Source organism: Salvia splendens, chromosome 3 (genome assembly GCF_004379255.2).
Source record: "Salvia splendens isolate huo1 chromosome 3, SspV2, whole genome shotgun sequence".
NCBI classification, from domain to species: Eukaryota; Viridiplantae; Streptophyta; class Magnoliopsida; order Lamiales; family Lamiaceae; genus Salvia; species Salvia splendens.
The window spans coordinates 8,403,414-8,428,637 of NC_056034.1; the positions used below are offsets into that span (position 1 = coordinate 8,403,414).

The following is a 25,224-nucleotide window of genomic DNA, read 5'->3' on the forward strand; positions in this document are numbered from 1 at the left end:
GAAATATGCGTCGCTCCTTAATATTATACTTCAATGAAAGTAGTACTACTATGTAGTAGTATAACATAAAAATATTCATCGGGATTGCAGTACTAGAAAGATCCCACTACAGCCTACTATCACGATTTTAAAGCGGTATATCTAATTTACTAACGATCACGGTTTTTTAACCCAGAAAAGTACGAATAGTAAAAAAATTATCTTCATACAAACCAAATTACCAAACCAAATGTCTATTTTTTCTACGCAGATTAGGCTATATGCAACGCTGTCTCTTATCCGTCTCATCCATTAACTATTCATGGGCCCACTGCACTTTTCACTCCATCTCTTAACTAAGAGACAGAACCTGCAACCCTGCATCTCTTATCCGTCTCTTAACTTACTATTTATTCAATTTCATTTTTTATTTTTATTTCCAACAAATTCAATTAATAAAAACACAATTCATTCAATAAAATAAAATTACAACATAAAATAAAAATACAACTTCAAATTCAAAAAAACAAAAAAAAACACATAATTAAAATGGGGTGTTTGGTACCCCGCCGGCGTCGACGAGCCCTGGGTGCCCGGCGTCGACGAACCGGAGCTGGAACCACCCAAGACATTGTACATGCCCCCAGTCTCCAAACGTGTTGATGTCAAACCCGCTGGAGCCGCCACCGCCATAGTTGCCGTCGCCGGACATTTTGTGATGACAATTGGAGAGGTTATATGAAAATTGGAGAGGAAATGAAGATGATTTGAGAAGAATAGATGTGTATTTGTGTGTGAAATGAGGATGAAATAGGAGTATTTATAGAGTAAAAAAATAAAAAAAATAAAACGATCGAAAAACGGTAATATTACCGTTTTTATTTTTATTTTTATTTTTGTTAAATTTGAATTTAAAAAAAATGATTTATTGTGTCAGCGTGACGAAGCCCACTCGCGGGCCGGCGAGTGGGCGTCACGCATGGCGCCGGAGCGCGCCACGTCGCGCGAGCGCGTGGCGAGACAGCCCGCGATCCGTCTCGGTGGGACGAGGGTCTCGGCGCGACCGGGACGAGATTGGCCGCTGCAATGCGTCTCGCCGCCGTCTCGTCTCGGCGGGACGAGATACGAGCCACCCGCGGGACGCGTTGCGGGTGGCCTTAGAAAGCCCCTCAACACCTGTACAAAATATAGCGAATTTTAAGTTTTTAACACACCACAGCCTTCGTCATACATCAAGAACGAAGACATTAAACAAAAAATAAAAACTAAGCTAACCAAAACACAAACAAGATAATTGCGCTGCAAGAACAAAGACATCGGTGCTCGATGGCATGGCGGGCCACTGTGCCGCTGGAGCGGCAATCACCTGCTCGATGCATTGAGCACCGCTGTGCAACTGAGCAGGGTGACGTGGCCGAGCGTGATTGGCCAACAGCTTATCCGTTGGCATTTTCTTTCTTTTTTTCTAAAAAAAATCAAAATATATTTTAAAAATCGATTTTAAATAAAAAAAATATTTTCATACTTTCCAATAAAATATATCCGTTTTTTCTCTACTTTTAATTTTTTTTATCCCAAAATCCACATTTTCATCTATAAATACCTCAATTTCCACATAAAAGTTTTTACACTACACTACACAAAATACATCTCTCATCAATTCTCTCTAAATTCTCTCATCAATTCTCATCTAAATTCCCACTCTTTTACTCTCGCAAAAACTGTCCGGCTCCGACGATCACCCCACCGACTCCCGTGGATGGAACCCCAAATGGTTCGACTCATCGTCATTCCCTAATCCGGATATGGATTTCTCGCCCCCTCCTCAACCCAAGGTTCGCATATTCCGGGTGGCTACCGGCCTTACCCGGTGGACGAGCCCAGATGCCGAGGGGTACGGGTGGGCTCCCGAAACTGGCACGAGAAGGAGCACCCCGACGCCACCGGATCTTAAAGTGCATGCCCTCTTTGCATTCAATTCACTCCATGCTCCAATACGCCAAAATAGCTAGTAGTACTTTTTTTTCATCTCCTAATTGGATTGTAGTGCTTAAAACGATGCTTTATTTCGAATGTTTCATATGTACCACGCTACGACATAGAACACTGAAATCCACACCAAAGTAGAAATTGTGTTCGTTGTAGGGTGAGGTTCTTTCATGCAAATTATATTGCTCAGGTGATGTCTATCAGATTAATTTTTCGCTTTCATATTATTTGTAACTAGCAAGACAAAGTTAAAATCTAGTAACTTTAATTTTTCAGAATATCAAATGTTATGGATAAAAATACCATAAATTTATCACCATATAAATCAAATAATATCAAAATAAACCTCATTTCTTGTTATGGATCCGGCTCATACATCCAAAATTAGATGTAGAAAATTCCTGAAATAAAAAAAAAAATCGGAAAAGAAAGGATGTGTGTGGAATTTGTATATATATCAGCTTGCTTTCTATACCGCCTTATTAATAAACCTTCAAACTAACTTATAACGGCCCCTTTCCATTCAAATCTGATTTGTGTGAGCTGGAGCAGGAACCGCAGATTTCAATGACGGTGGACGACTACGACGCCGCCACCGATTCCGACTGCCAATCGTCGTCCGCATCGGCCGTCCCCCAATTCGGAGATTTCGCGAGGAACGGGATGGTGAGGGTGGAAGTGGATGAGGCCAAGTACGGCGAGGTTGAGAGGATGTTTAGGGATGGAATGGGTCGGGCTCTCGCCCAGGATGTTAATGTGGTTGCCCTACACAAGCCTTCTTACTCCACCTTCGCGGGGCATGCCAGGCTCGAAGCTTTCCGCCTCTACTCTAATGCTGTCGCGGCGATGCTAATATTGTGTATGCTTGGTACGGCGGTGCGCGGGATGAGATCTTGGGGATTATCACTCATGGATTTGGGAGGTGTGCCGATTTTGAAGACAGCGTTTCCAACGGCATTGGGGTTTATTTATCTCCGGCGAATTTTCCGGTTGATTGGTGACTCACTCACATTATCTTATCTCCCCTTTTATTTCACATTAACAATTTCAATTTCAAAATTGGTGATGTTTGGCAGCGCAATGAGGGCGTAGGAAGATGAATATGGAGTGAAGCACCTGCTGCTCTGCCGCGTGATATTGGGGAACACGGAGAAGATCGCGGCAATTCCAGCCAAGCTCCACACATTTCGACTCCGGAGTCGACAATCTCATCCCACCTTTACAATACACAATTTGGGGTACTTATATGAATTCACACGTTCTCCCAGACTTCATCTTCAGCTTCACTGCCCCTTCTTTAACAGGCAATTATTATCATTACTATTACTTTCTCTGTAATTGGATCATTTCTTGCCTGCATTATCGTATTAGTATAACCACTTTCTGCAGTTTCTGCAACACATATATTCCGCTATTCACGGCGCTTAAAGTTTTATGTGCTCATGAACGTGCTTTCGCGGTTCCTCAATCCTTCACCGATCATCTCGATTAAGAAATGTTACACCGATTTTCGAGTATGCATTCTTGAATCCTTGGTTAATAATAGGAGTATAAACATTGTGGTTTTTTCATATTTCAATTTTTCATATCACAGGAGAGAAAGATTAGTGAGCCTCATCTGCTGACAAGATTGAGGACTTTGGATGGGTACCCGGTGTTACTTTCATTGCGAAGAATGTTCATATTTCGTCCGAGTTAAATAAAGGATTTTCTACACTTTCTTCATTTTGGATTTTGTGTTTCTAATTCTTGTTTAGATTTATTTTTATTTGATTGTTGCAGAGATTTGTTTGATGTGTAATTCTTCACTGCATTAGTTTGGAAGGAGAAGGGGGCGGGGCGGGGTAGTTCATTTGTTATAAGTAGAGTGTAGACGAATGTTTTGGACCTGATATAGTATTTTATTATCGGCGAACCAACATGTGTACATTTCTCTTTATTTTGGTCATTAGTGAGACAAATAGAAATGGTTGGCCAATATTTGATTATTGAGTACATTTGATTGAGATATATTTTCAAGATTTATGTGTTTACAATACAAAATTTAAAATTGTAAAAATATGATTAAAAGCTCATATATTTAACAACGAATGAGCTTGGCACTTGGAAAATTTATGCGATCTATTTTATCTTCATTGTTCCAACGAAGAATGTATATAAAATAAAAATAATCCAAGTTATTAGCGACATCAATAATTGTCCTTTCTTGTTATCCACCGAAATCCAAGTTATCAATCCAAAATTAGGGACCAAGTTTTATCCAAAATTAAAAAAAAAATCGGAAAACAGAGGATAAGTGTGTGGATTACGTACGTATATCAGCTGCTTCCTAAACCGCCTTATTTATGAATCTTCAACAATCTTATAACGCCCTTTCCATTCTGCCTTGTCCCCTAAGTTTCCCACTCTTTTTATGCACACAAATAGTTGCATAATTCAAATCTGATTTGTCATTGTGTGAGATGGAGCGGGAACCGCAGATTTCTATGACGGTGGAAGATTACGACGCCGCCATGGATTCCGACTGCGAATCGTCTTCCGCATCGGTTGTCCCCCAATTCGGAGATTTTGCGAGGGTGGAAGTGGATCAAGCCAAGTACGGCGTGGTTGAGAAGATGTTTAGGGCTGGACTGGGGGTTCTCGGCGAGGGAGTTAATGTGGTTGCTCTACACATGAATTCTTCCTTCAGCATCGCCAGGCATGCCAGGCTTGAAGCTTTCCGCCTCTACTCTCGCGCGGTGGCGGTGAAGCGCGGCGGCGATGCCAATATTAGGTATGCTTGGTACGGCGGTGCGCGGGATGAGATCTTGGGGATTGTCACTCATGGATTTGGGAGGTGTGCCGATTTTGAAGACCGCGTTTCCAACGGCATTGGGGTTTATTTATCCCCCGCGAATTTTCCGATTGATTGGTGACTAAACATTATCTTATTTCCCCTTAACGATTTCAACTTCAATTTCAATTAGAATGTGGGAGGAGATGATTTATTGATTAAAAAAATGGTGATGTTTGGCAGCGCAATGAGGGCGAAGGAAGATGAATTTGGAGTGAAGCACCTGCTGCTCTGCCGCGTGATATTGGGTAGCACAGAGAAGATCGCGGCTGGATCGCGGCAATTCCAGCCAAGCTCCGCCGATTTCGACTCCGGAGTCGACAATCCATTCTCACCTTTACAATACACAATTTGGAGTGCTTACATGAATTCCCACATTTTCCCACTCTTCATCATCAGCTTCACTGCCCCTTCTTTATCAGGTTATTATTACTACTATTTGTTTCTTGCCTGCATTATATTTTTTATTAACTGCTTTCTGCAGTTTCTGGAACAAGTAAATTCCCAAACCCACCACGCGTGGAGTTTTCAGTGCTCATGAACGTGCTTTCCCGGTTCCTCAATCCTTCACAGATGACTTTGATTCTGAAATGTTACAACGATTTTCAGGTATGCATTCTGTGTTTTTGATATGAATAGTGTGGTTTTTAAAATTTTGAATTTATTTACAGGAGAACAAGATTGGTAGGCCTCATCTGATCAGAAGATGGAGGAGTTTGGTTGGGGACAAGTTGTTACTCTTAGCGATAAGAATGTGCGGAAGTCGTCCGACTTAAAAACAGGTTTCTCTACGCTTTCATTATTTTAGATTTGTGTTTTAAAATCTTGAGATTTGGGCTAATCTTAGGGTTTCTATAAAATGATTTTTATTTTATGGTTGCAGAGATTTGTTAGACGTGTAATTAGTGTTCAAAGTTTGGATAGAGAAGGGGGCGGTGCAGTTTTGGGCATTTTGTAAATCACTTTTCGCAAGAAAATGGGTATATCCAAGATTCTACAAATTTTTGGGCCTCATCACTCTTGTTCTTGTTTCTATATTTGTATATCTAGATTGTAGACTGATGGGGTACGGACTAAACAAGCCCAACAGCAGTGACGGCCCATCAGCCCAAAACCCAAGGAAGAGTATGAGTTCGGCATTACCAAAGAGTTCGGCCTCAGCCTACAGCTCGGTAAAAGCCAACCAATCAAGCTCTGCTCTCAAGTCGGCACCAAGCTCTCAGATCGGCAACCAAAGCAGTTCGGTCTCAGTAAGAGTTCGGCCTCAGCCTACAGCTCGGCAAAAGCCAACCAATCAAGCTCTGCTCTTAGGTCGGCATCAAGCTCTACTCTCAGATCGGCAACCAAAGCAGTTCGGTCTCAGTTTTCGACCGAACAAGGAGTTAGTGGACCCATGCAGGATTTCCACGACTTCCAACATACCCACTACCACGTGGCGTCAACTCAGGCCACGATCTTAGGCCACGACCTCCACGACCTAGAGTGATGATGTAAGCCACGATCTTAGTTCAATGTATAAATAGAACTTAGATCTGATAGACAAGGGTTAGAATCTCTCTAGAGAAATAATCATATAGCAAGTCTGTGTTGTAAGCTGTAATTCGCAGATCAAGCAATACAAACCTGCCCCCATTTCTCCCCGTGGACGTAGATTTACCTCAGTAAATCGAACCACGTAAAATTCTCTGTGTCGTGATCTGTATTTTCCTGCATTTACTAACATCAACAATTCGCGGATTCATCACTGGCGCCGTCTGTGGGAAACAGAGAACCAAATTTGTGATAAAGCGAATTTTTGACCATTTTTTCAACCCAAAAAATGCATACCAGATCGCAGAAGACCCGTATTCCTGCCCGTGAGAACCAGGAGGAAGCCAATCCACCCCATAGGTCCGGAAAACAGCCTAGGGATAAATCCACCACCAGTTCTCATGGCGGAGGAACAAGCCGCTCCAAAAGCCGTCACACCGAGTCTTCCCAGCAGCCCGATTTGAACGAGGCTGTCAAGCTGTTTTTGGCTGAAAAGCAGGAGGAATTCTTAACCTTCCTGCAGAGAAGCCAAAAGCAGCCGGAGGCGAAAACGGCGGATTCTCCCTCTCCCTCCATACGAGACAGTCACTACCGCAGTAGTGTCAGGTCTTCCAGAAGAAAGAATCCTCGGTACCGGAATCACAGGAGAACTCCATCTCCTCCATACCGAAGAAATGTCGGGTTCGCCATGTACGGAGCATTGAGGACTCCGTTCTCGGACGATATTACCCGAACTTCCCTACCACAGAACTACCGAACTCCGTCGATAACCTATGACGGACTCGTGGATCCTCATGATTTCTTGGGACGCTATCAATATAACATGGCGAACCAGGGTCTCAACGAGGTCCACATGTGCAAGCTGTTTCCCGAACTGCTTATCGGGAACGCAAGAAGGTGGTTCGATAGCCTCCCCCAAGGCAGCATTAGATCCTACCGAGATCTAATGGATGCTTTCCACAGGAGGTTCTTTCAGAAAGCGGAAGCCCGGATTACTTCGGCTCAGCTGCTTTCTATACGTCAAGGTCGCGACGAAAAGATCAGCGACTTCCTGACGAGATTCCATAAGGAATGCCTACAAGTAGATAATCTCAATGATCTACTTGTCATTTCGGCATTCCAAAATGGAATCCTGCCCGGAGCTCTCTACAGAAAGCTCGTGGAATGCAGTCCGCAAACAGCTCAAGAGATGTGGGACATTGCGGACAAGTTTTCTCGTGCCGATGAGGCAGACCGTCGAAAACGGTCTTTAGACAGCTCATCTAGAGAAGACAAAAAGAAGCCCGATCATAGCGATCAGAGGCTTCCTCGCCGAACACCTTCCCCACCAAAGGAGAGATAGCGGTCATCCGAGGTGATCGAAAAAAGAGCAAGTGTGTTCGCAGATTGCGCTTAAAAGTGCCGAGCAATCAGTTCGGCACCATCAAGCATAGCAATCACAGCAGCCGCAGGCGGAATAACCGAAGTCACACCGGAGCCGAACTCGATGGTGTACGGCACTGAAGCCGTGATTCCGGTTTAGATTGGCATACCCAGTCCCCGAACTCAATTTCTCCTCAGAAATGAATGGTGACGGACTGAGAGCCGAACTAGATCTTGCCGAAGAAAGAAGAGAATTGGCCTGCATAAAAGCAGCCAAGTACAAGGAGCAAGTAGCCCGGTATTACAACCAAAGGGTGAAGAAGCTGCAATTTCAAGTGGGAGATCTCGTCTTGAGAAACAACGAAGTAAGCCGAGCAGAAAAGCTGGGCGAACTCGAACCCACAGGGGAAGGTCCATATCGGGTGTCAGAAGTCTTCGGCAAAGGGTCTTACAAATTGACTCAAGTGTCAGGAGCACAAGTACCCCGAACATGGTACGTTTCCAACCTCAAAAAGTTCCATTTGTAAGAGACAGTCCGGTCAGTCGGTCTTGAGTCCTGTTCGGTCAATGTGCTTTATTTGGTTTGCTTGGTTTTTGTTCGTCTCTATGTGCTTTTTATTTGTCTATATGCGTTTTGTCTGTCTATGTGCGTGTCGTCTCTTACAAATGTTACTGAGGTATCTTGTTCTTCGAAGGCTGATCCCCTTCTTAGAACATATACAAGCCAACGATTGTGCGTCAAAGCTTCTAAAGAGGATACAAGACCACAATTCAGCTTAAACAAGCAGTTCGTCCGAAACGAGCTGCAACAAGCCGAAGATTGTGTGTCAAAGCTTCTAAAGAGGATACAAGACCACAATTCAGCTTAAACAAGCAGTTCGTCCGAAACGAGCTGCAACAAGCCGAAGATTGTGTGTCAAAGCTTCTAAAGAGGATACAAGACCACAATTCAGCTTAAACAAGCAGTTCGTCCGAAACGAGCTGCAACAAGCCAACGATTGTGCGTCAAAGCTTCTAAAGAGGATACAAGACCACAATTCAGCTTAAACAAGCAGTTCGTCCGAAACGAGCTGCAACAAGCCGAAGATTGTGTGTCAAAGCTTCTAAAGAGGATACAAGACCACAATTCTGCTTAAAAATCAAGCACTTCGTCTGAAACGAACTGCAACAAAAGTCCGATTCTCGCGATAAAACTTGCCTGAATTAGGACAAGGGAAAGTCCAATCCATGCGATAAAACTCGCCGAATTAGGACGACCAAGTTCGATCAAAGAAGTTTACCTCATAAGACCGGGGACGACCATGTCTAGTCAAAGAGGTTTACTGCATAAGACCACTTCGGTTAACAGGGAAAGTCCGATCCACGCGATAAAACTCGCCGAATTAGGACAAGGGAAAGTTCGATCCCGGCGACAAAAATCGCCAAATTAGAACACAAACCAAGTCCGGTCAAAGATGTCTATGTCATCAGACCAAAGACGAGTCCGGTCAAAGATGTTTATTTCATCAGACCAAAGACGAGTCCGGTCAAAGATGTCTATGTCATCAGACCAAAGACGAGTCCGGTCAAAGATGTTTATTTCATCAGACCAAAGACGAGTCCGGTCAAAGATGTTTATTTCATCAGACCAAAGACGAGTCCGGTCAAAGATGTCTATGTCATCAGACCAAAGACGAGTCCGGTCAAAGATGTTTATTTCATCAGACCAAAGACGAGTCCGGTCAAAGATGTTTATTTCATCAGACCAAAGACGAGTCCGGTCAAAGATGTTTATTTCATCAGACCCAAGACGAGTCCGGTCAAAGATGTTTATTTCATCAGACCAAAGACGAGTCCGGTCAAAGATGTTTATTTCATCAGACCAAAGACGAGTCCGGTCAAAGATGTTTATTTCATCAGACCAAAGACGAGTCCGGTCAAAGATGTTTATTTCATCAGACCCAAGACGAGTCCGGTCAAAGATGTTTATTTCATCAGACCAAAGACGAGTCCGGTCAAAGATGTTTATTTCATCAGACCAAAGACGAGTCCGGTCAAAGATGTTTATTTCATCAGACCAAAGACGAGTCCGGTCAAAGATGTTTATTTCATCAGACCAAAGACGAGTCCGGTCAAAGATGTTTATTTCATCAGACCAAAGACGAGTCCGGTCAAAGATGTTTATTTCATCAGACCAAAGACAAGTCCGGTCAAAGAAGTCTACTTCATAAGACCGAGGACAAGTACGATGAAATTTTTTTCGCTAAGCTGTAAATACAGTGTTAGAAGCGAAAACAAAAACAAAATTTCATTTTCAAATCTTGTTCGGCACACAACTCCGCTACCCTACAAGATGGCGTTACGCTATTACAAAGGACTATTCTACTGTCCAGGGTTGCTAAAGTTGAGCCATCTATTCACAAAATCCTCGTGAAGCTGAGTTCGGGCGTTCCAGGCAGCCGCAGAATAAGCAGGTCGACGAGATGCTCTAATCGACCTGCCACCTCTTCTCTGAGCCCGGGAAGCCCTAGCACCTCGGCGGCGAAGAGTCTCTTCACGAAGCATTTGCCGATCTTGCTCACTCATAACCACAGCTCTTCTGCGAACTTCAGCCCGTCCTTGACTTGACGTCTCCGGTTGTCCCTGAGTTCGTTGCTGACTTGGAGTAGGGTTTTGAGCAAATGAATCAGAGGTTTGAGCTGGAGTACTAGCATCTGTTGGCGGGAAATGCCGGAGGAATCTCTCAATTGAGGGACGCCGGGCAAGAACTATGTCGTACCGAGAGGCCCAGCGCCGCAATGATGTCACGACTTGTTGGCAAGCCGAGCTCTCCAGCGCATTGTTCCTCCGGAGTACATTATATTCCTCCCACAGTTCGTCAACTCGACTCTGAACATCTGATATGGTCATTCCCCCGCGCACACGGATGTAATCCTCGTACGCAGTCCTCTCAGCAATGGTCGTGTTCAGCTCGGCCTCCAGATCATTCTTATCGGACTCTAAGTCCTTATTATCGGCATCCAGCTTCACTAAACGAGCCAGAAGCTCGTCATTCTTCGTCTGATCGGCTATAGCTCTTCTCTCAGCTTCGTCCAAAGCCGAAGAGTACAGCCGTTTCCAGTGAAGTATCTCCATCTCCTTGGGTACAAAGCAGCTATATTAGTTCGGCAGCTGTACCGAGCAGATAGTAAAATACAACAGGAATAAAGGCGAGTACGAAAAGCTATACGAAGACAAGTGTAGAGAATTTTTCATTCACAAGGAAAATTTTTTACACTAGGGCTTCAAGGCCATTTTACAAGGAAGAAACTAGACTAAGAGAAGGGAGACGAAATCATACTCCGCCAGCTTCGTCTCCGGCTCCTCGGTCTGGTACAGCTTCTTTCTCCTGGGCTACCTCAGCCTCGGCCTCGCCTCCTGCCGGCCTCGCCTCCGCCTCCTGATCGGCCTCCTTCTCCGGATGCCCGGCCCGCTCGACTTCGGCCTCCAGCTCCAGCGGCTCGGCCTCACCCTCTCCGTTGTAAGTCGAAGCGGGTGAAACGGGTCCCACAGAGGCAAAGATAGCCTCCAGGTTCTCGTCCCGATCAGCTCGACAACTCCGGACTCGGTCTGCAGAAAGCAGGACCGAGGATGAAGCGAGCTCCTCAAGGAGCGGCAGATTCTGAAGCCGAGCTGCTATCTCTCGGCTGTACAGAGGCAGCACGACGTCGGCCCCCTGCTCGCCCTTATCGGCAATTAGCCTTACCAGACTGCCGACAAAGGCCGAGAACTGGCTGCTCAAAAAGAGTTTCTCCGTGTAAACACGGAGACCCTCTCCTTGGGCAACCACGGCGGCAGCATCACTCCGTTTCGTCTGCTCTCGCTGGATGACGAGCTGGTTTTTGGCAAACTGAGCTTCATCCTGGGCCGAAATCCTAGCAGCTCTGGCTTTCTCAAAGTTTGCCTCAGCCTGCTCGGCCCGGTGACAAGCAGCCGCCAATTTCCTCTGCATCTCAGCATAGTCGTTGGACGCTTTGGAGAGTTCGACTGCGACGAGCTTGGAGAGCATATCGTTCCTCTGAAAATGGATAAGGAAAAAAGTCAACAGAGGGCACCAAAAATACAGGACAGAAGCCAAGCCAAAGAATCAAGAAGACAATTCACCTCGGCGAAGTCCGTGGGCCATAAAAATGGCTCACAGATATGTTCCGAAGGAGGCGCCAAGACCACGTCTTTCTCTGGCGCTCTCGGGGGCTTCTGGGCCTTCCCCTTCCTACTTGCCGAAGTCGACTCCGGCTTCTTTGGACCCGAAGAGGTCTTTTGCCTCTTCGGATTCTTCTCGGCATCAGGCGCCGAGCTGGTAGCCTTCTCTTTCTCCGGCTCCTCAAGCCCGGAGGACTTTCGGATAGCCTTATTCAGCATGTACACTGCCAAAAAGCAAGAAAGCAAGGTTAGTTTTCGCCGCTAAAGCAGTAAAGCATAAAAGAGAAATCCTCACCCTCGGCCTCTTCGTCCGAAGACGGGATATTGAACACGAGGTCGCCCTTGACGAGCTCAGTTTCCGAATACTGTTTCCTAATCATAGGAATCTTATTGAGCTCGCCCTCGAGCTCGGCCAACGGTTCTAACCGAGGATGGGGAATCACGGACTTCGGCCTTCTCCAAGGAAAACCCGGAGCCGAAGTCCTATTATAAAAAAAGAAACGGTTTTGCCATTTCGGCCACTTGGTTTTGCAGAAGGCCCTAAAAGGCTGTAAGGGGATCAAGTAAAACCAAGATCCCTTCCTTTTAAACTGGAAAAAATTAAGGATTGCCCTCAGAGACAGATCCTTATTTAGCCTACGCAGTTCGGCAGCAAAAGCCGATAAGTGCCTCCAAGAGTTCGGAGTCTCCTGACCTAAAGGGAGTTGAAAAAAATCAAGAAGCTCTACAAAAGGTGGGGGAAGAGGGAAACGAAGCCCGCATTCTAAGCAGGCTTCGTAAACGGTGGCATAACCCTCCGGCGGGTCGTTAGCCCTATGATCATCGTCGGGAACCACCGCCTTCCCCCCGGGAAGAAGATATTTTTCGTGTAGAGATATCACGGTGTCCTTACTCAAGACGCTGTGAAAGTGCTCTACGGTCTTCTCCCCGGATTCTTTCCGGCTAGGAGACCCCTTATCCCCTTTCCTACCGCTACCCGACTCCGAAGAAGAAGAAGACATTTTTCTTACTTTTTGAAGGTGAAGAAAGTCTGAAGTTCTTGAAAGCGGAGAGAGAATTTTCGCAAAGGAGATAGAGTGCAGAAGAAGCAGTCGCAAAAGTGCTTCAATGATGAAGAAAGGAGGTATTTATCAGATTCGGCGAAGATTTCAAAATCGTCGCACCGTTTCGAATCCCACCTTTTCAGGATTCAACGGCCGGATTTTACTGTCGCATTTAATGCAGTCACGTGCACGGCACGTCCCCTGACGTCAGCCTCCCCCGTACCTTTATCCAGAATGCCGAAGTGACTCGCTTCGCCGAAGTGATTCACTTCGTCTTTCGGGGGGGGTAGTGATGGGGTACGGACTAAACAAGCCCAACAGCAGTGACGGCCCATCAGCCCAAAACCCAAGGAAGAGTATGAGTTCGGCATTACCAAAGAGTTCGGCCTCAGCCTACAGCTCGGTAAAAGCCAACCAATCAAGCTCTGCTCTCAAGTCGGCACCAAGCTCTCAGATCGGCAACCAAAGCAGTTCGGTCTCAGTAAGAGTTCGGCCTCAGCCTACAGCTCGGCAAAAGCCAACCAATCAAGCTCTGCTCTTAGGTCGGCATCAAGCTCTACTCTCAGATCGGCAACCAAAGCAGTTCGGTCTCAGTTTTCGACCGAACAAGGAGTTAGTGGACCCATGCAGGATTTCCACGACTTCCAACATACCCACTACCACGTGGCGTCAACTCAGGCCACGATCTTAGGCCACGACCTCCACGACCTAGAGTGATGATGTAAGCCACGATCTTAGTTCAATGTATAAATAGAACTTAGATCTGATAGACAAGGGTTAGAATCTCTCTAGAGAAATAATCATATAGCAAGTCTGTGTTGTAAGCTGTAATTCGCAGATCAAGCAATACAAACCTGCCCCCATTTCTCCCCGTGGACGTAGATTTACCTCAGTAAATCGAACCACGTAAAATTCTCTGTGTCGTGATCTGTATTTTCCTGCATTTACTAACATCAACAATTCGCGGATTCATCATAGACAATGTTTACGACTCATTTTTTTCTTCTGTTATTCGCGAACCAACATGTCATACTAATAGCAAAATATATGAAGGATTACACTGATTTTTTTTTCTTCATTTTCCTTTATTATCAGCGAACCACCACCAATACCACAACTTTTTGTCTTTTACAAGATTTTAAGCTTTTTTTTTCAAAAAAAATGAGTAAACTGTAACGCTGAGGATTGAATCATTTGCTTTGCTGTTATAATATATTTTAATATATACCCCATCTGTCCCGGATAATTCGTCTCACTTTGACCGGGCACGGGTTTAAGAAATGTAATGAAAAGTGAGTTGAAAAAGTTAGTGGATTGTGAGTCCTAATTTTATATATTAGTTTTATGATAAAATGTGAGTATGAATGAGTTAGTGGAATATGTAGTCCACTACAAAGTGAAATGAGATAAATTATCGGACGGAGGGAGTATAGTTTTAATTTACATATGACATTTGAGCTATAATAAGCATGTTATTCGTAAATTCGTAATAGACGAAAACTTGTCTACGGTTGAATCCAAATTTAGATATTGTAATTTATTGGTATTTTAACAGGGGTTGGATTCGAATTTTGGATCTTTAACTCGTTAGACACAATGTACAATTAATATTATATTCATAAACGTACATAAATAGTATTTCCTCCGTTCCATCTTAAATGATTGACTATTTTAAACACATATTTATGGGAAATGATAATAAATAATTAAAGTAAAGAGAAAGTTAAATACAAGAGAGAATAGTGTAGATGAAGCTCTTCTACATTATTCTCTTTTTTTACTTACTTTATTTTCATTTTAAATACTTATTATCATGTTCTCAAAATAATGGCTAAGAAAAAATCAATCACTTGAGCTGAGACAAAGGGAGTAGTTTATACCTATATATATATATATATATATATAATTATTATTTTTTTGATATTTTATGATTTACATACATTTATCTTTATTTTTATTAAATATCTGAAATTGTTCATATATAATTACACTTTTTCAAAATTTTATAATTTATATACGTTTATCTTTATTCTTGATTGATGAATGGCATACTGATTTCGAATAATATAATTATTCGATTACTGGACAAGAAGCCAGAAAAAAATGAAAAAGGCCTATATTTGTCGAATGGGTTCATTCAAAATTGTGTTAATATTTTGATCATCAGAATCCCAATTCAGAAAATTAATAAATCGTTGGGCTGCCTATGCTTATTTTCTCTTCTAAAAAGCCCATCAACAATCAACCTTATTTTATTCCAACAGTCTCAATAAAAAAGTATAGTAAGTCATTTATCCAACTGTAAATTTATGCAAACAACGAGGGGCTTCTTGGTACGATGGAATGAAATGAAGATGGGAATGGAATGAAGGTGAGAATGAAATGGGGATTCCATTCCATTCTTATGCTTGGCAAGCACAATGAATGCAAAAGGAATGGAATTGTTATTCCTTGATTGATTCCATTCCTATGTTTGATAACTACAAATTAATGTAGAAATAGAATGGAATGAAATATGAATAATTAGTATGTTGATTCTACCAAAAAAAATATTCATGGAATTGAGGGCTTGGAGTTGGAATATGAATAGTTATATCCGAAACACACACTTCACACACTTCACACACTACACACACTACACACATTACAAACACTAGACACACTTCACACACTACACACATTTCACACACTACACACATTACAAACACTACACACATTTCACACACTACACACCACACATTTAACACACTACACAAACTACACCTTTTACACACTACACACACTACACACTTCACACACTACAAACACTACTCACATTTTACACATTTCAAGCATCCTATTTTTGAATTTTTTTTTCAGCTTTTAGAAATTTTTTTATCCAAATCAAACCGAATCGAAAAATTAAAATTTTTCAAAAGTTTAAACTGAATCAAACCGAAACACTGAAATTTTTCAAAAGTTTAAATTGAATCAAACCAAAACACTGAACTAAATTTGAAATTTTAGTTTGTGTAAAGTGTGTGTAGTGTGTGTATTTCGTGTAAAATTTGTAAGTGTGTGTAATGTGTGTACAATGTGTATAGAGTATGTAGTGTGTTTATTTTGTGTGTATAGTAATGCGTCGTGTAGTGTGAGAACTGTATGAAATGTGTGTAGTGTGTGAAGTGCGTGTAGTGTGTGAAATGTGTGTAGTGTATGAAATGGGTGTAGTGTGTGAACTATGTGTAGTATGTGTAGTGTGTGTAGTGTGTGAAATGTGTGTAGTGTGTGAAGTGTGTGTGAATATTTTTCAATTATTAAAAATTTTAAAATTTTAATTTTATTATAAAATTGTGATGATATTAAATTTAAATATAATAAAAAAATAATATTTATATAATTTTGTTAAAATTTAAAATAAGAAGAAAGGAATATGAAATGGAATGGAATGACCATTCCTTAGCTAAATGGATGAATGGCTATTCCCATGTGGAATGTGAAATGGTGATTTCTAAGAAAAAAAATTTACCAATCAAATAAATGGAATGGAGGTAGGAATATTATTCCATTCCACCGTACCAAGAAGGGCCTGAAAGTGTAGAAGTTGATACTTTCCACGATACTTTTACAATTTTGTCGTAGCAGAATAATATTATTAGTGGCGACTTTTTGTTTTATTCATTAAAAAAGTCGTGTATATTAACATGTAGCTCTAATTCAACAACAGCTTCGATTAAGTATTAAGCAATGACGTGTGGATAATTAGTGGATTAGTGATAAGACTAAGTCTGCCATTTCATTTATCTTGCTAAGCAAGAAGATTATGACCTCGAAGGCATCGAAAAGCGTATATAAAATAGTTAAACACCTAAAGAAAAACAAAATTATGAGTACAGTTTTAGATATATGAAATGTGTTTCAAGACATGGGTGGGGTGTATACTAATTAATTAACTAAATTAAGGTAAAACGTAAACCACTAAAGTCTTTGCAATAAAAGATCCAAACATGCCAAAGTGTATAAAAGTAGGCAGAATAGCAATATAACTACAATAGGCAAAAGAGAAGGTTCATTGAATTAATTTCCCAAAATACAAAAGAGAGAAATAAATTCGTTGAACACATATGTTGTTTTTTATAGGGTCCATATAAGCATATACCACGTGACTATAATTTTGGAGCAATGCCAAAAGTAATCGAAGCATTGATCACTTGAATTTGGGGCAGGAAACTCACTCGAGAAATTATTATTTGGGAAAATGGGCTGGAGTACATATAAAGTTAAGTTAGATATCCAAATTTTAAGAAAAGGCATATATTGTCAAAAAAAAAAAATTAGGGATATTGATTTCTAATATCATAAAACTTTTTAATAATTTATTTTTTTCAACAAACTTTGAACTTGACATATAATATCATGAATTTGAAGAGCTATTTGATTTTTCTCACCATCGACAAAAAATCTAACTATATTAGTGTGATGTAATAATAAGTTAAATGTACTCGAATTTTGCCGCTGGTGAAAAAATTAAACAATTACTCAAGTTCGTGATATTATATGCCAAGCTTAAAGTTTGTGGAAAAAATAAATTTTTGAAAAGTTTCGTGATATTAAGTTCTAATATCCAAAAAATTATGATATTTGATCAAATTTTGTTCTATCTAGCAATTTTAAAAATCAACTAAAAAAATCACAAATTTTGATTTGTTCAACAATTATTTCATGATGAATTTCTGATGAAAGTGTAAAGTGTAACAGTCGAAAAACTTACGTGAAAAACACAGCCCATGTATTAAACGTTGTTGCCTCTACATAGAGAAAATGACATTTGTTTGGCTAGAAATTCATAATTGAGAGCAAACACAAAATTCATACTCCACACTATAAAATTCACACATTCCACCAACTCATTTCACTCACATTTTATTATAAAATTAATATAAAAAAGTGGGCTCATATTCAACCAACTTTTCCAACCCACTATTTTTTTACATTTTTTAAAACTTGTGCCCACATCAAATGTGATTCCTATTGTGGAACGGAGAGAATAATTTTTTACCAGATTTTAAATTGCCAGATAGACCATAATTTAATAAAATTTCATTGTTTTTATGGTAATTTTCCAATTAAGAAAATAATATTAAACCAATTTGGGAGTATTATGTTCGAAATAAAATATATGCAGCTACGATTAGACATGCATAGTTAATAATTATGGTAAAATACTATTTAATTATTACTATATACAACTCCATTCCTTATTGTAATTTATTAATAATATAAAATTTTAATTTACAGAGTTGAAACTTAAAAAGAATTATAAAAAGGCGTGGGTATAATGTGAGGAAACAAGGCTGAAAATTGTAAAATATAATTAAAAAAGAAAAACGAGCAGTCAAAGTCAAGCAAGTTGACATGTGAAAAACACGGCATATAATTGGGTGCGCATCAACTACTCCTACGGAAGTGGATTTCTAGCACAACATGTAATTATCAATTAATCTTACAACATTTCATCAATCAAATTATTCAATTGTATTACTAATCTACTCAGTTGACCTGAGACAAATATAATCATACAATTGTTCTCCCACTTAATGTTTCTGTGATTTTGTTGGAAAAGTTGACTTATATACATTTAATTGCAGAAATATTAGTTTTGTAAAATATACTATAACAGTTTAATTGCAGTGCAAATAGAATTGTGTACAGAGAATTAGTCAATAGTATCTGTGGATAAATTGAATGTCTAAGGGCAAACTCTAAGTAGTTTTAGACATGTAAAATATATTAGGATTGTAATACAAAATTATAAATATAAGTGAAATATAGAGAAAATATGTTCAACATTATTAGAGAGATAGATTTATAAGAAATAGATTATGAGCCATTTTTATAGAAAACTTAAAATATAAAAATAAGACTATTAATTGTGAATAAAAGTAATATTATTCATTACTCCTATTATACTATCGGGTCCTTATGTAACACATTATAAATTTAATTTTTAGTTGGGGAATTTATAAATGGAGCATCATTATATTCCTCTTGTAGTATTTGTTAGAAATATTGGAACGTTGTATTCTACAGTTTCAATTTCATTGTCACTTCAATAATTTGTGCCCATTCGACAAAACGAGGTTTGGATCAGTGTGGCTTTTGATTTGTGATGAGGATCTGACTAACAAATTTATCAAAAAGGATCTTATGATTTAATGTGTATTATGTTTGATTCATAAAATTAAATCTCATAATTTAATTTTAGATAGATAGTCTTATGATAATTAGTCAGAATCAACCCCCTCCGACTAAAATAATATCAAAATTTAATCATAAATGGATAATTATATGATAATAAGTTATGACAATGGCGGCACCTAAATGCATTATATAATATGGATAATTGATCATGAAATTAATATGTGATTAGAACAAATGTATTTGAACGATGCAAGCTTAATTAACATTATCAAACTGTCTGAGGGCGTCCCTTAGTATCAAATCATAATTATGGTATGTTCTTCAATTATTATTATTATTATCGGAATCGTAATTGTTTTTATTTAACATGTGATTATTTGTAAATAGTAAGCATTTCCTGTTTTAGGCAATGGATTTGTAGCCTTCCATCATGGCTTTATTTACCCTCAAAATATCTGCAATAGTAAATGCATAGATTAGCTTGCCTATAAACAGAATCCCTGCAACCTTAAAATTTAATTGCATACACACATTTTGCAGATGTAATAAATCCATTATTATGAGGCAAACTCCATGCATCAAGAATTTCAGATGTCCTAATTGAATTCAGTAACTTTAATAATTAATTGCAAATTGATGAATCCAAATTAGACTAATTAGGCACACAAGTGATTGCCTTCAACTTTTCAATGGAAAACTGGTATGATATCTTATTCATCGCAAAGAACTCATACCCACAAGATCGGAAATCATCTAGAACATACTATATAGAAGAAAACTCAATAGAATTTGTCTTCAAATTTATAGTAATGGTATTTAACGACACGTGTACGTAGAATTTTATTGTTGTGGAGTTCACAAATACGTATTTGCAAATTCATTTGCATTACAATTACAAGTATCTCCGAATGAGTTCATAAATGCACATTGCAATTCAAGTAGGAGTATAATGATTTCACGAAGAAGTTGCCATAATATCGCTTTGAATTAAAGAAAATAATCACCATTTCTATTTTTTTATTAATAAATAAATTTAAATTCAACTCACACACACAAATAATCACTTCAATATTCAATCTTGGGAATAGTAGTAGCATTTAGAAGCATCAACAGTGTAAATGTGTAATTAGGAAAAATATGTTAGGCTTAGTGAAAGCGACGTAAAATTAGCTGTAAAGTTATTTTATAACAGTACATTAGATTTGTTTGAAAATCGTGATTTATTAATACTTAAAGTTATAGCGACGAAATCCGAATGATGGGTACATCGTTAAGACAAGTGTTTTGAATTTTATTTTCTCGAAATGGTAAATTAAATGCAGCTTATCCATACAATATCATCGAATATGTGTCCGCATTGGTTGGAATACATATACTTCCCCCTTTTCAAAATTAGAAAATTTTAAAATGGCACATGGTTTATTATAAAATTAGTTAAGTAAGAAAGTGATACTAGAACAAAAATTTGTTAGTAGAAAATGGTTCCAATCTCGTAAAAAGAAAGAAGTTTTTTTAGAATTAAAAACTTTTATTTAAAAAAAACAGACCTCACATCGAAAAAAAAATCTATTTTTAAAAAATAGAGGGAATATAATCTTTTTAAATAGATATAACATGAAAAGTTTTCTTATACAGATTGCCCGTAACACAGAAAAATAAATCCAAAAATAAATACTTACCAATTTTTAGACCGATGGATGTGTTTTTCATTTATTTTCTTTATTTAGTAATTTTATTTAATTCGCTAAACTTTGATTTTATTAAAAATGTTTATGCTAAGAATACAAGATAAACAAATACAGGAAGCACAATCAATCACGAGAATGATTTGAACACAAGAAGTAAATGTTGCTCCTAATAATCTTTGACGAACTAAACATCATCTCCTAATTCATTTTCCTACTAATGGGGAGTCACATACTGAATGTTGTGTCATCCCACCATTTATATTTTTGGAACACCATGAGCTTATTTGTTCATTTAAAATTGCAAAATAAATCTAAAAATGTGATGTGACAAGTGAACATTTTTTTTCCTTATAAAAACTTGAGAAACAAGGGTTTATAGTCTAAATTAGATAGACGAATATTCGTCGATCGTGGGCGCATACCACAGTAATATTCCTCTCTCAAATTTTCCTTCTTTTAGTCAATAGTCAACAAAATATACTTGCTCACAGCCATTGTGGAACCTTCCAAGAAATTACAAACTTATCCATCACAATTTAATACACATCCATTTTTCTAATTGCATTTAGATGTGATAATAACATATCGTATACCGTCATCTTATGATATTAAAGCAATATTCCATATAGTAAAATATCTGACGAAGTATTATCTGTAAAAATAAGTGTAGGTTGCCAAGGAAATTTCTTGACAACCAAATAAAGTTAACAATGTAGATGGAGACAAATATGATACCATCATCTCCTAATTCAAACTTCTACAGCAACAAAATATTAGTATTAAAAAAGTATAACCAAACATAAATTTCCTTCTAACCAACCAACCACCTATATAAAATAACCCCTCATTTAATCAGATCTTCTCATCTCATCAATCCAATCTCCCCCTTTCTCTCTCTAAAACCAGACACAACCAACCTTGAGAGAAAATTTGAGATATGCAAACTCAGATGAGCCAAGATTTCCTCACGCATCTGAAACTCAGCAGTGATGAAAAAGGCCTAGTTGATGTGAAATTTGAAGAAAATCAAGCTGATGTAGAGCATCGCGCCGTCGATGAAGAAGAAGTCGAAGAGGATGAGGAAGAAGAAGAAGAGGAATTTTCGTTTATGTGCGGAGGAGCGAACACTTCGCCTATAGCGGCGGAGGATGCTTTCATCAATGGCCACATCAAGCCGGTTTTCCCCTTGTTCAGCCGCGATTTGCTATTTTACGGCGAAGATCCCGCCGCCTTGCACGATAATTTGCCGATGAGGCCTCCGGTGAAGGTGTTCGTGGAAACGGCTGGAGGTGCCACGTCATCGGCAGCTGAGACCGAGCGAGCCGCCGGTCCGAGCTGTGACTGGTCGGACCGGAAGGCGGTCGAGGCGTCGCCTGAGGTCTGCAAAAAGAGCAACTCGACCGGGTTTTCTAAAATTTGGCGGTTCAAGGATTTGCTCGGGAGGAGCAACAGCGACGGCAGGGACGCTTTCGTCTTCCTGAACAACAGCCACGCGATGGGAGGGGAGAAGTGCGAGAAAAAGGAGGCGGTGAAAGTGAGTGGAAAATCGAAGAAGGGCGGGAAGGTGAAAACGGCGCCGTTGTCGGCTCATGAAGTGTACTTGAAGAGTAAGGCGAAGGGGGAGGAGCGGCGGCGGTCGTATTTGCCGTATCGGCCGGAGTTGATGGGGTTTTTCACTAATGTTAATGGCGGATTAAGTAAAAATGTACATCCCTTTTAAGCATTGAGGCTTTCCTAGTTTTTTAACTGTATATTGTTATCTAGTTTCTACTATAATTCTATTTCATTTTTTTGGTGTTTTATTGGCCATATATTAAAAAGATTTGTGGTCAGGAGAGTTACTGACACTAGGAAGATCAATTAATTTTTCATTCATTGTAATTTTTAGACAACATTATAGTGTATATGGGTTTGATTAAATTGTACTCCATGATACAAAATCAACTAAAAACCTCTTTGAAAAACTTTGAATTTATGTTAGCGGCAAATTCTCAATCATCAAGAGTGAAAAAAGGAAAAAAGTTGGGCTATGCTATGGCAGGTCTCAAGTATTTATGAATTTATTTATCAGTTAAAGGCAAAAAAGTTGAGAGACAATAGTGTATGAAATAAAGTTGTGTAAAATCTTTAATTCCGATGATAGTATATTAATTGGTGTTGAAAAAGAAATTATTGCAACAGTAGGAGCGGGCGCAAGTTTCTAGTGTGCACAATTGGACATCTCTCACAAATTCCAACCATGAAAAGAAGATAAAATGAAGAAGATGATTAATTACATTAGGTGAGAAATGGTAACAACTTCTTTAATACTGAGGGCACCAAACCCAACTTTGTTACCACCCATAAAAACTGAACACCCAAAACTAACATTGCTTACCAACTACTCCAGGCTTCTTGATGCAATCAAATGTAAAAAAAATCTCACCAGAAAAATAAAATCACCTATGCACACACGTCAATATATACAAGATACATGTGTGTATATATATAAAAAAAAAAGGCAGCACACCCCTTCCCCCAACAAACAGCCAACAACCCTTATTATGAGTTATCCCCTATTATCTGAATATAAAATAATCTGAGGAAGCATATAAATTTAGGAGAAAAATATGCAGATTATTGTAGGAGGAAGAGATTGGTTTATTCTGTTGTCCACAAGCATTTTGCACATGGGCTGCCTTTTCTTCTCATGTTGAATGGTACCGTAGGGGCCGCCACCCCTTCCCTACACAAAATATACTTGAATTGATTGCACATGTATGCTCAGTACAAACGACAATCATGCTCTACTTAACATTCTCCATTTGCTAAACTCCACTTATCATCTGCATAATACTTAATAAACCGAATCAGTTTATGCGCTTATATTAACATGTGTAACGGGCAATACTGGTATGTGGCGGTGCATTGTGAATATGGAAGCCCCTCTCCACATTCTTCGATGATGTTCGTTCCATTCCATCAGGGTCTGCTACCTTCAATATACCGCATTGTCTGTCTGCACTAAGTTAAGGGGGATTTAGTAACAGATCATGTTTATATGTTGGTTTGGAATGCAAGTTGTTACTAGTTTAGACTACAAGTCTTTAAAACCATGAACTCTGACTTATAATATGATTCTTCATAATACTAATACTAGTCGATGATATTTAAAATTAAGAAAATATGAAGCATATCAAATACACATCTTTAAGGTATAGGATTGAACAAACAAGGAACCACTTACATATATAGCTGCATAGAAACTAATATCTGCAAAGCTCCACCTAAACCTGAGAAGAAAGAAAGCTGGACAACTTACATGGAAGCATCCAATAGGAAATAAGGCTTTTCCATGTTGTATGGCATATATATCCTCCTCGTTTACTGCCTGAAACCAACAAAAAAGAAGAGAAAATATACAAGGTTGATGTGCTAGGAAATGGAGTTAGACTCCTGTTTTGATATTATCGAAGCAGTAACATAAAAAGTCCATTGCTGCAAAATTCAGGGAGTACCAAGTAAATTTCAAATTACAAGTTCAGGCTTTGAAGTCATTCCATAATATCCCGAGATGAATGTTGAATCAGAAACTAGGAAACATGAAATAACATTCCACAAAGCCTTGACAATGACACCATCATATAAATAGACCGCTAGGAAAAGGTTGTACAGTACCTAAGACCATTGGAGTTAGTCATATTATACAAAGCTTCAATGAGGAAAACTCAACTTAGGTTTCATAGGAAGAGAAGGACAAGAAAGAAAGTACTAGTACTGATTAAATTGAGCATCTATCAATAATAATTAAGAATAAAATGCCCAAAGACAAGGCCAACTGGCTGTGGAAAACATTCTAGGCAGAAAATCTAAGTTTCAGTTTCACTATCTTGACAAAGATTGTTCATATTTTGAACCTTCATCAATGGGGCATAATACAGTTATTCAGAGTCTGGAAATTTGGTATTTGGTTGCTCATTACACAATATAATGCCAATCCTCATATTATCAAACATAACATAATCAGATTTTGACTAACAAGGAAAGCACCAAGAACTCCACATGTTTCGAGATTCTTTTTTCGTATTTTCACAACGGAAAAAATCCAAACACAATGATGGAACTACAAATTGAAAAACATCCTAAATCAAGCTCCTGATTAATGATATTTCACACACAAAGCATCTGTTATGAGTGAATTACATAAGATTGTATTTAGAACTGAAGGATTTTGGACTTAAATGAGTCAATAATACAGAATTTTTAATTTTTAATTATTATCAGAATACTATTATGGACTCTCTTACCCTGTGTATACCTTTGAGAGGTTTAGAAGCTTATTGCTCTTTGCTTGAGTAGTTTCCGTGAGACATCTGGTCCATGAGGAGGAGGCTGCAGAAAGGAAGCCCCTGGGGATAGAGAGGACTTCGTAACAGGATGAACATCAACCTGGCAACAAATTCCACCATCCATGGAACTG

The 25,224-nt window shown here is 39.2% G+C and overlaps 3 protein-coding genes and 1 long non-coding RNA gene across 5 annotated transcripts; 3 read left to right on the plus strand and 1 right to left on the minus strand.

Moving 5' to 3' along the window:
• The first annotated feature begins 2,472 nt into the window (after positions 1 to 2,472).
• Positions 2,473 to 3,948, plus strand: LOC121794284. Of its 2 annotated transcripts, XR_006049277.1 has the most exons (3): positions 2,473 to 2,965; positions 3,045 to 3,482; positions 3,563 to 3,948. It is a non-coding gene; the product is annotated as an uncharacterized LOC121794284 (long non-coding RNA). The 2 variants fall into 2 exon arrangements; XR_006049276.1 differs by having other exon boundaries at positions 2,473 to 3,482.
• Positions 3,949 to 4,335: 387 nt separating this feature from the next.
• Positions 4,336 to 5,985, plus strand: LOC121793959 (probable inactive poly [ADP-ribose] polymerase SRO2). The gene is made up of 5 exons (XM_042191980.1): positions 4,336 to 4,879; positions 4,985 to 5,223; positions 5,286 to 5,410; positions 5,473 to 5,583; positions 5,685 to 5,985. Exons 1-4 carry the CDS (start codon positions 4,431 to 4,433, stop codon positions 5,575 to 5,577), a joined length of 918 nt encoding a protein of 305 aa, XP_042047914.1. The 5' UTR covers positions 4,336 to 4,430; the 3' UTR covers positions 5,578 to 5,583; positions 5,685 to 5,985.
• Positions 5,986 to 21,702: 15,717 nt separating this feature from the next.
• Positions 21,703 to 22,485, plus strand: LOC121796517. Its single transcript, XM_042195350.1, has one exon. It carries the CDS (start codon positions 21,703 to 21,705, stop codon positions 22,483 to 22,485), a length of 783 nt encoding a protein of 260 aa, XP_042051284.1.
• Positions 22,486 to 23,016: 531 nt separating this feature from the next.
• LOC121796518 lies at positions 23,017 to 25,217 on the minus strand. Its single transcript, XM_042195351.1, has 3 exons — positions 25,077 to 25,217; positions 24,282 to 24,422; positions 23,017 to 24,183 (listed from the first exon to the last, which is right to left on the minus strand). The coding sequence occupies exons 1-3, from the start codon at positions 25,215 to 25,217 to the stop codon at positions 23,941 to 23,943; spliced, it is 525 nt and encodes a 174-aa protein (XP_042051285.1). The 3' UTR covers positions 23,017 to 23,940.
• Between the last annotated feature and the right edge of the window lie 7 nt (positions 25,218 to 25,224).

Coding starts and splice junctions, on each gene's coding strand:
- LOC121796517 (XM_042195350.1), top strand. CDS start 21,703: ATGCAAACTCAGATGAGCCAAGATTTCCTCACGCATCTGAAACTCAGC.
- LOC121796518 (XM_042195351.1), bottom strand. CDS start 25,217: ATGGATGGTGGAATTTGTTGCCAGGTTGATGTTCATCCTGTTACGAAG. Junction 24,423..25,076: donor AGCAAAGAGCAATAAGCTTC/TAAACCTCTCAA, acceptor CAATGGTCTTAG/GTACTGTACAACCTTTTCCT. Junction 24,184..24,281: donor TGACTTCAAAGCCTGAACTT/GTAATTTGAAAT, acceptor TAACTCCATTTC/CTAGCACATCAACCTTGTAT.
- LOC121793959 (XM_042191980.1), top strand. CDS start 4,431: ATGGAGCGGGAACCGCAGATTTCTATGACGGTGGAAGATTACGACGCC. Junction 5,224..5,285: donor CACTGCCCCTTCTTTATCAG/GTTATTATTACT, acceptor TGCTTTCTGCAG/TTTCTGGAACAAGTAAATTC. Junction 5,411..5,472: donor AATGTTACAACGATTTTCAG/GTATGCATTCTG, acceptor ATTTATTTACAG/GAGAACAAGATTGGTAGGCC.